The sequence below is a fragment of the Gossypium hirsutum genome, chromosome A11 (assembly GCF_007990345.1).
Source record: "Gossypium hirsutum isolate 1008001.06 chromosome A11, Gossypium_hirsutum_v2.1, whole genome shotgun sequence".
Lineage (NCBI taxonomy): Eukaryota > Viridiplantae > Streptophyta > Magnoliopsida > Malvales > Malvaceae > Gossypium > Gossypium hirsutum.
Window position 1 is genome coordinate 120153635 of NC_053434.1, and position 11097 is coordinate 120164731.

Sequence of the window (11097 nt, forward strand, 5' to 3'; positions counted from 1 at the left end):
AATTCAGATACCAAAATATATATTTACTCAAAAAGACTATTAAATTAGTGTGATTTGTTTAAGTAAAGCTCTTATACATACTAGAGTATTAGCCATTCTCCAAAAGTTTTAATGAAGAAAAATAAAAACAAATTTAAAAGGCTTATTGAATTAAAGAAAATGGACTTGAATAGAATGAACTAGTTTAAGGACATTTTTATAATATTACCCATTCTTAATCATTGAACAAAATTATAATCAATGTTGATTTCGAAGTTCCAATCCCAAGACGTTATCTTGAAAATCCCAAAGTCTAAATTGTTCTAATATTTGGTATTACCTTAAAAAAATTATATATAAATTATTGGACCAACGTATAAGATTTTTCAAAGCAACACAATATTGACCATGATTTGGATATTTCATAAGCTAAAAATTTATTTAACAATTAATTTAAGACGCCAATATTTAATACATTTATTGAATTTAAAATATATTAATTATGCGTAGATTAAACATTGATTAGGTCCCTATCCTTTCCCCTCCCTCTAATACTCAAAAAGTCAAAATCTAATTTTTGTATTGTATTCATATATTTATTAATATAAGAGTTAATTGCATCACACGTCCCTAAATTGTAATATTTATTTTAAATTAGTTCTCAATTTTTAAAACATTCTATCAATAAGATCCTTCCATTACTAAAATCATTAATTTAGTGGTTAAATAATATGTCAAATCTTATATAGTATAGCTTGAAATGAATAATTTAATAAAAAAATGAATTTTGTAAAAATGGATGATATAAAAATATTACTTTTGAGATTTTCAAAGCTTTTACAAAAGCTTTCTAGCTCACTTTCTCTTTTATCGATTTTATTTTATTTTTAGTTTTCACTTTTAAAGTTATACAATATGTTTACTTTTCTTTAATTTTTTATTTTAAATCATGTCATATAAGGTTTGACATGTCATTAGCGGTTAAATTAACAGTTTTATTAATTGAAAGACTTGATTAATATAACCACTGATAGTTTGAGGATTTCACTAGAACGTTTTAAAGTTTATGGGTCAATTTAAAACTAGGGTTATAGTTTGAGGATGTTTGATGCTATTAACTCTTAATATAATAATTCTTTTGATAATTGAGCGAGGAGAATGGGGTTAGTTGGGATTAAACTCAAACTTTTATACTTACAACATTATGTTCTCATCATTGGATTAAGAGATTGTTGGCAATTATTAATATAGTAAATTTATTTAAAATATCGTGTGTTCATATAATTTTGACTAAATTATATGAAAAAAAATTATTAGCCAAATAAGTTGGTTTTTTGAAATTTTAAAAAAATATGTAATATTTTGAGAGAGTGTGTGAAAGTACGTTCAACTGGGCGCATTTTTCTGTTGACATATCAGGGAAAGCTCCCCCATCCAAGCATTTCTAGTTGAGTGTGCTTTCACACATTATCTTAAAAAACAGCCAATTTCTCTTAAAAAAATAACCTATTTAGTTTTTTTTTCATATTTGGTCAATTTAGCCCGTAATTTTGTATAACTTAATAATTTATATTATATAAAGTAGAGGCAAATTTAGGGGGTTGGCAAGTGCCTGCCCCCTAAAATGTAAAATTTTTATTTAAGCCCTTAAAATTTTAAAAAAATTTAAATTAGTAAAAGTAAAATTACTTTTTGGCCCCCTAAAATTATAAAAATTTAATTTAATCCTTAAAAATTATAAAAATATAGACTATAAAAATTTAAATTTTCATTCGACTCCCTAAAAATTTGTTTTAGTTTTGCGTCTGATATAAAGTTTAATTTTTTTGGTCTGTTTATATTAGTTTTAATAATTTTTTTTGCATTGTGAACAATATAAAAGAGTAATGATCAAGTGTTTATTGGCATCTCGATTTAAACACTGTCATTGTCAACCTCTCGTCATTAGTAAATTATACAAAAAATAATTTGTTTACGTTGTTGCTACCATGTCCACTATTATCAGCTCTTGCGAAAAATGGCAACTTATATTTAATTTAAAAAACACTATATTAATAATTAAATATAAAATAATAATAATGTAACTGGTTTTAACTGACTAATTTGAATCACATGAAATTAAACGTTGTTTTTTTAATTATTTTTTTAAAGGGTGCAAACATTGAATTATGTTCAAAACTGACTTGGACTGTGGACTTATTTCAGTGATATCATGGGTTGATTTTTTTTTCCCTCCAAATATTAATATTAAAAAATAGTAAAATTTTCATTCATTTCCCAAGGGATTTTCAAACACGTGCATTAAAAAGCGACAAAAAAATAAAGAAAAAAAATAAATCTGAAAAGTATACATAAATATAGGTTTAATACGTAATATTAGATATTAATTTTATTTTGGTGTAATTATATATATAATTTTAATTTTGATTTAATTTTTGTATTTATTAACACCGTTATTTATGTGGCGTTATTTTTCTTTTATGTTATATGGAAATTTTTAATATGACATTTTATTAAATTAAAACGCAAATGAATAAATTTAAACTATATTTTCATGTAGATTTTAAATATGCATTTTTTTAATCTTGAAAATACATGTTTATTATTATGAAAATGGAAAATAATTTAAATTTATATGAAAAATAATTAAAATTATTTTTAGAAACAAAAACAACATAATTTAAATTTACATGGAAGCATTAAAATTTATTATTTCATTTTTTTAGCTTAATAAAGTTAATAATCGATTTTCACGTAATTTACAAGAAAAATCGTGTCGCATAGAATAAGTTGTTAGTGTTATGTGAAACTAAATAAAAAAAAAACTAAAATCTTATGTTTAGAATATCAAATTTAAGTTCGTATATAATATTATACATTAAATTAAAATTCATTTATAATTTTATATTAATTCTATAAAAAGTAAATTACTGACCAAGTGGTTTGGAATCTTCATAAGTATATAATAATTATTTTAAAAAGCATCTCATCTCAAAATTTAAAAAAATTAGTTCTAACTTTTAGTAAAATAAAAATAATAAAATTTAATTAAGATGTTATTTTAATAAAATGTTTAAATTTTATAAAATATTTAAATTTTATAAAATATTTAAAAATTATTAAATGAAAATAAATTTTAATAAAATAGAATCACATTAATAAATTTTACTAAAAATAAGATTCAATTTCATTAATTAATATTATTGATTTAATATAATACTTAGTTTTAATTTTCTTTAAAAAATTCAAATATAATATTAATCTCGACCGCTATTATAGGTGTAACGTATTTGATATAAGTATATAACAATTATCTTTCAATTACATCAAAATTTTGACAGGTAAATGGACTCTTATAGAGTGGTTGATTGTATAAAACATTGTTTGGGGTCCGGTCATTTTCCCATGATTTTTGGAGCCAAACTAGTTAGACTAGAAATTGGTCGGGATATCGATTCAAAATAAGAGATTGAGTCAATTGACCCGTGAATTAGTATGGACAAATTAAATTGAATTTTTTGAATTTTATAAAATTTTAATCGAATAAATCAAATTTATCAAACTGATGAATTAATGGCTTGACTAAACCTACCACGAATTTATTTTAAAAAACGTTGCCTTTCCCATCGTCCTATATTCAAGATCTAATATTTCATGTATTTGTAATATGTAGATGAATTTTTTCGTACGATAATTATATTTAAAATATTTTATATTTATATTATATGAAATTTAACATTTTCATATATTTGTATCACGTTTTAATAATTTTTTCAAGTTGTTTCATATGACCAATACTATTATCTTCGATAAAAGAAAAAAATGAGGATTTTTTTAATTTATTAATTAAATATAAAAATAATAATTTTTAAATAAAAAATAATAATAATTAAAACGTTTTTAAGTGACTAAATTGAATCGTATGAAATAAAACGTTGATTTTTATTATATAATTTTTGGGGGTAGGTGGCTGTTATGAACATGCCAACATTGAATCATGTTTAAAATTGGACTTGACTGTGGAATGTGGACTTATTTTAGTGATATCATGGGTTGGGGTTTTTCCCCTCAAAATACTAATATTAATATTTTTAGAAACTTGTTCTTTTATCTCTCAATGGACTTTCAAGCACGTGCATTACAGATGCAATAAGAATTTGGTAAAAATCATCTCCAGTCCCTCTTAATTTTGATATTAAGCATATTGGTCACTTTCAAAAAAATTAAAGCAAATTAATTATTGTTGATTTCGAAAGTGAACAATTGATCACAACATTAATATTTTTCGTCAATTATACATGATTTTAATTGGTATAATAACAAATTAAGCCATTAATAATTTCATATTTTATCAAATTGATCTTAGTTATAAAAAATTATCTAAAAAGTTTAAAATTTTCAAAAAAATAAATAACTTTGAATATATATACTAACAAATAATATGTGTAAATTTTGAGGGCTAAAATTGTTATTATACCAATTAAAATTTTGTACAATTGACTAAAAACATGAAATTGATGGTGGCTAAATTGCTTTGATTTTTTTAGAAGGAGCAATTTGCTTAATATTGAAATTAAGAGTAACCAAAGAGGACCTTTTTACCAAAAAAATTTGTTAAATATGCTTCAAGTTTACGTACTCTTCTTACATTTAGAATTTAATTTAGTCTATTAAATTATTAAATTTTTTGATTAAATTGAAGTTCATTGTAATGTAATATTTTTATTACATAACTACTAGATGAGTGCTTTTTTTTTTTAAATATCACATTAGTGGATTTAACAAAAGAAATTTAACGATGTTAACGATCAGACTTGAATTTTGAAATCTAAAAACACAGATATTGAAATCCTGAAAAAAAAAGGGTTAAATTCTGAATACGTAAAGAGTATAGGGGTTTAGTGAATATTCTATTTTATTTTTTAATTTTAGTATTTACAATGTTAGAAATCCTACAGAATACTTTTCTTTTTTGGTAAAAAATCCTATAGATTTTTTTTTTGGTAGAAAATCCTATAGAATATTAAAACTCAATGTTAACCAGTTTTATACGTAAAAAAGTAAATTTTTATTTAATATCTTATTTTTTTCTTAAATTTAAGAAAATAACATAAAAAGATACACAAAATCATAAATTTACCTCTAAAAATTTTACAATTGTTTTGAAAATAAAACAAGAATTATTCAACTTTTTTCTATCATTTTTCCTTAACAATAATCCATGGAATTATTGAAGAGAATTTCTAGAATTTATAGGACAAAATTTGGTAATAATGGTAATTTTTAATCCAATCTTTGCAAAATTCATGGAAAAAAAAACCATTTTTACTTTCTTTATTTGTAGTTTTTTTTTCCTGGTTTCGATTTGTCCCACTAACTAATTATTTTTCTTCAAATACTGAAAAAAAATTATATTTTCGTTCCACTTCAAGAAAATACTTCGTAAATACTAGAGTTTTAAGCTTTGATAAAAAATATTTATTTTTTAGAAAGTAGTTTTTATTTAAATTTCTAAATAAAGAGCGAGATGAATACACTATTTTAAAAAATAAAAATAAAAACACCTTTGTTAATAGTTTTTGGGTAAACTGCCTAGCTGATCACCCAAGTTTTAGGGTATTTTCATTTTAGTCATAAAACGTTAAATCTCTAATTGCAGTAATCTATACATGCCATATCATCTCTATGCTTTCATTTTGATCAACCCTGGACCCTAAACTCAAAAAATATTTTTTAAAGTATTGATTGGGGTAAAAGAATAAGGATTAAAGTGAAAAGTGGTAGAAACTAAAATAGTACACAAATTTTGTCAAATTGTATTTGTTTAGTTGTTTATCCATTTTAGTCCTTGAACTTGAATTCTGTCAAGGTTTGGTGATGTGATCTGTGTTATTGGAACAAAACTGGAATGACTGGATTGAGAATTGATTGATATAATGATCTGAACAAAAGGGTTGAACTTATTAACTCATAAATTGCTTGAAATTCGAAAAGCAGGATAAAGATCAATAGTTCAACAGATGGGATGTTAAATAAATTTTTTAATAAACTTTTAATTATTGTTCGTTTGACAATTGAACTGGCCGAATCAGGAACTGGTGGTCTGACTTATTCAATCACCGATCTGGTTATTAAAACACTAAATCTGACAAATTGAAATTATACCACATTATCAACTGAAAATTTATATGATTTTTAAGTGATGATGTGCCAATCATCAAACTTTTACATTTTTTCAAGTTAAAGGATCAAATGTACCTAGTTGTCAAGTTGTCAAGTTAAAGTGTCAAAGTAGATAAAAAAAGTACAGGTATCAAAATGAATCTACTTGCCAAGTTCAGGGGCCAAAAATTATATTATCCCATTATTAATACAAAGAAGATATATCCCAAAACGGAAAGTTGAGAATCACGCGCAAGCTAGTCGAGTGGGCATGGCATCAATCTTTAAGTGATAAAAAAAATTGGGAATAGAACAAACAAACCAAATAAGGACAGGAATTTAGGTTGATTTAAATGGCGCGTAAAGTCCCATTTCTTTTTAACTCAGTTTTCTCCGCCCCCACCAAATCCAGCTTCCTCTGACGGCGGCGTTATTTAAACGCCCTCCTCGACTTAAGCCCACTGCGTCGACTAGATCCTTCGTTTCATTCTCACTCACGGATCCAACCTTCGACACCAATTTTGCTCCCAAATTGTAACTCAAATCATCAACTAAAAAATTCAAATTCAACATTTTTTTAATTTTAAAAAATGGAGGTAACTGCCAGAGCTCCAGGGAAGATCATTCTCGCCGGTGAACATGCTGTGGTTCATGGATATACTGCCGTTGCTTCCTCCATTGATCTCTACACTGTTGTCTCTCTTCGTCTTCGTTCTGGTATCTTTCTGTTTCTCTTCTTCCATTCATTTAATTGTTATGTATTTTTTTTAAAATGGTGATTTTCGGGTTGAATTTTATGAAATGAAAGTTATTTTGAGTTGGGTTGTTCTTAGATTGTGTAAAATGTTTTGGTAGTTTCCTTGTTTAGCCTATATGGAGTTATATTCCAGTTTTCCAAGCCTTTTTTTTTGTATGAATTTGTTGCTCAAATTTTTTGTTTTTGGTGTTTTATAGGTTGGAATTTGATGTTATTTTAAATTTTTTTTGATTGGGTTAGCCGTTATTTGGAAGATTATGTAGGTTCAGCAAAATTTTGAAGTCATCAGCATTATTTGCCTTTCTTGAAGTTTTGTTTGCTTCAAGTATTTTTTAGTTCTTATATTTTGAGCAAACTATGTTGGAACAAAGTTTCTGAGATTGAGATGTGATTATGGTCTGCTTTTAATGAGGAAAAAGAGATTCATTTTTGTAGATATTGGTTTTTATCTTTTGAACAATCTAAGTATCTCGAGACAAGGTTTCCGAGATTGAACTCATTATGAGGATCCTATAAATTGGATTTAATGATTTGTTTTGGGGAATCGATCGTGCGAAGATATGTTTGTCTTTTTGTGAATTTTGCTTTGGATGTGTTTGTTGGCCATTTTTATCTTTCAACAAAACTAAATATTCAGGAAAAGTGATTCTGAGATCGCTTTGATTATATTTTGCTTTTAATGAGTTACGGATTTTTGATGGTTTTTTTTTGGAAGACAATCGTGCAAAGGTATGTTTGATTTTTGCATATGTTGCTTTGAAAGGTGTGTTTGTTGGTGCTTATCTATGAATCGACCAAGTATTTGTGAACAAAGTTTCGGTGATCGAGCTGATTATAGTTTTCTTTTAATAACGATCCATTAAATCAGATTTGGTGGTTTGTTTTCTGCTAATGTTTCTTTGGATGTGTTTACTGGCTCTTATCTTTTGAGAAAACTAAGTATGTGGAAATGATGTTTCCAAGATTGAGCTGATCTAACACACCGGATTTGATAAATTTCAAAGTGTGCTGTTTATTTTATGGGGCGTGTCAAGCTTGTGGGAAACAGACAATCTTTGTGAACTTTCTAGTTTGATAAGTGCTTATAGTTGGCTGCTAACTTACTCATTTGCATGAACTAATCTGCAAATGGTCCCCTCTTGCCTTTTCCGGTATTTACTAATAATATTAATGTGTTTTTGGTAAATGTTGCTAGGAGTTTAAAAACCATAAGTTCCAGTGCATGAGTAGAACTAAAAAACATTCTCATTTACGATATTTCCTTCTTTGATCACCTACAATCAAACTATAAGTCAATAATGACACGCTGTCAAGCTTTGATCGAAGTATCCTCTCTTGAATTTTTGTAAGTTGAAATTTGATTTTGTCATAACAATTCTTGGTCAATTGATTCATTTTGGTTTCTTATTTGTATAATCTTTGGCACTTTGATAAGGTCCGTAACATTGTCTTGCAATCTAATATTTGTATCTTTGTTTCATTTTGTTATATTTGTTTTTTTCCATAGAAGACGAAGATACAGTAAAACTTAAGCTCAATGACATTGGATTAGACTTTTCATGGTCAGTCGGAAGAATCAAGGAAGTGCTATCTCACTTAGGTTCTCCATTTTCTTCGACACCCACATCATGCTCTTTGGAGACCATTAAATCTCTCGCCACTCTTGTTGATGAGCAAAGTTTCCCCGAGACAAAGATTGGACTTGCTTCTGGGGTTTATGCGTTTCTTTGGTTGTACACCTCTATATTAGGGTATGTATCCAGTTATGGCTTTTTATTTTAACTCAAATTTTCTTCTTGATGATCTAGTTTCTGACATATTGACTCAATGAGCCAGGTTTAAGCCGGCTACAGTCACCGTTTCTTCTGAACTTCCTGTGGGTGCCGGTCTGGGTTCATCGGCTGCATATTGTGTTTCACTCTCAGCAGCTCTATTAGCTCTTTCAGATTCCGTGAAATTGGACGTAAGCCAAAAAGGATGGTCTACGTTTAAGGAGACTGAGGCTGAATTGGTGAATAAGTGGGCTTTCGAAGGGGAGAAGATAATTCACGGAAGACCCTCTGGAGTTGACAACTCAGTTAGCACATTTGGTATCCAACTTGTTTAAAAAAACTCACTAAATACTTTTTCTGCCTTCAAATTCTTTTAACAATTAATTTGTGGTCCCTCTATCATATGCATCACTATCCTGGACCAACTACGATCAGAACAAATTTTAATTTTAGACCAAATTTGGTAACATCGGTAATCTAAAAGGAAAGGTTGGATAGAGTGAAGACCGATTTATAGTAGCCTAAGCAAGTTGTGCTATATTACCTCATAAATGCATGATATGTTTATCAATATCTATGTGATTTAAGTAATTTATGGTTTCCATGGAACAGGAAATGTGATCAAATTCAAATCTGGTGTTATGACCCGCGTCGATTCCAATATGCCACTGAAAATGCTCATTACCAACACAAAAGTCGGGAGGGATACAAAGGCTTTGGTTGCTAATGTTTCGGCAAGGAAATCAAGGCATCCTGATGCCATGTGTTCCGTGTTAAATGCCATTGAAGCCATCAGTGATGAATGGTCTACCATCATCCAGTCGCATGCTGTGGATGATCTATATTTATCTGCCAATGAAGAGAAGCTCGGAGAATTAATGGAAATGAATCAGGGTTTGCTCCTCTCTATAGGTGTTAGCCATGCATCGATAGAAAATGTTCTTCAGACATCAATGAAGTATAAGCTAGCTTCCAAGCTGACCGGAGCTGGTGGCGGAGGTTGCGTGCTAACACTCTTGCCAACCCGTATCCTCTTTACTGTTCTTTTAAATTTGTTTATTTATGCCTCTGCCAATTCTTTCATTACTTATGACTGAAGGTTTTGATGAGATAAACGAGTTTGAATTCGTTGCAATAAAATGCTTTCCCTTGCGTCTCTCTGCCCGTAGAAATGAACATTTTGATCTTGTTCCCCACGTAAAGGGGCAGAGGCTAGGATAGGGTTTGACAAGAAACTACTTCTCAGATATTGACTTTGATCCGTTTTTGTTTATAGTTTCATCAGTAGTTTGCTGCTTTCTGTCACTTGTTCCCTTGATGACATGAATCAGATATATCAGGAGAAGTCATCGATAAGCTAGTGGAAGAGCTCGGATCATTCGGTTTCCAGTGTTTCTCAGCCGGAATTGGTGGTAAAGGTGTTCAAATTTCCTTTGATTATTCTTCCTAATTTTCCGTCCCCATATTTTAGTCGTAATAAGACTCTCTTCGAATAACAACATGAAGCACATTATATCGATGTTATAGTTATTTCCCTTCCCTTTCGTTTTCTGTACACTTCACTTTCGGATTAGCCGTTTTCTAGTTAAACCAGAACGAAGAAAAACTACTGCTACAGAAAACAATGTTGTAGCTGTTTCTATTCTCCTTTGTACATTAGTTTACTGCATCAGTTTGTGTTGTCTTTGCTGTTGAAAGTTAAAAAGTCAATGAGGTTTTAACTTTTAGCCATTATAACATCAATACTTTTCTATACATTTTTTTTTTCTTTAGATGTAGGAAAGTTTGTTGGATGTTATGGTTGAAGAGTTATGTTACTTGGATACGAGTGTGAGTGGGCGTGGATAGAGTTGATAGTCGGTCTGGCATTTGTATATTTTATAATATTAAAAAATAAATCAGAATATGTTTAGATAACGAATGTAATTAGTGGATTCCATTCAATTGAGTGTAATTGAAGCACTTCAAATACACTTTCTAAGTAAGATTTGGGATAGAGTGTCTTTCGATATTACAGAGTAATTAGATGAAAATGTAATTATTAATGTAGTAATTGCACCATGTTATAATTATAATATATGTGTGATTAATAGAGTGTAATTACATTGTAATTCTTTATGTTATGTTTGACTGTATAAGTTGGATTTACACACTTATATAATTTTAAATTCCCCAAAAAATTAAATATTATAAAAATTATCAATAATATTAAAAAAAAGTCTAAACAAGCAACAAAACTTAAAAGTAAAATTATTATAAATAACATCTTAGTCCAAGAAAGTATATGAAAATATGAGTACTAAAAAAAAATTCTATACAATTTTATCTGTATAATCTAGTATTTCGTACTTGTTAGATTGTTTTTTGACGTTAAATATATACTCTTTGTTATTATCAAATGATAGTTTACCAAGTATAAGTAATTAA

The 11097-nt window shown here is 28.0% G+C and overlaps 1 protein-coding gene across 2 annotated transcripts; it reads left to right on the forward strand.

The window, feature by feature from the left end:
• Window positions 1-6455: 6455 nt before the first annotated feature.
• LOC121209455 (mevalonate kinase) lies at window positions 6456-10397 on the forward strand. Of its 2 annotated transcripts, none has more exons than XM_041080138.1 (5): window positions 6456-6858; window positions 8406-8649; window positions 8735-8988; window positions 9283-9696; window positions 10002-10397. In XM_041080138.1, the coding sequence occupies exons 1-5, from the start codon at window positions 6732-6734 to the stop codon at window positions 10118-10120; spliced, it is 1158 nt and encodes a 385-aa protein (XP_040936072.1). In that variant the 5' UTR covers window positions 6456-6731; the 3' UTR covers window positions 10121-10397. The 2 variants fall into 2 exon arrangements, with proteins under 2 accessions (XP_040936072.1, XP_040936073.1); XM_041080139.1 differs by having other exon boundaries at window positions 6501-6858; window positions 8409-8649.
• The last annotated feature ends 700 nt before the right edge of the window (window positions 10398-11097 follow it).

Coding starts and splice junctions, on each gene's coding strand:
- LOC121209455 (XM_041080138.1), top strand. CDS start 6,732: ATGGAGGTAACTGCCAGAGCTCCAGGGAAGATCATTCTCGCCGGTGAA. Junction 8,650..8,734: donor TTGTACACCTCTATATTAGG/GTATGTATCCAG, acceptor TCAATGAGCCAG/GTTTAAGCCGGCTACAGTCA. Junction 9,697..10,001: donor GCTAACACTCTTGCCAACCC/GTATCCTCTTTA, acceptor GACATGAATCAG/ATATATCAGGAGAAGTCATC.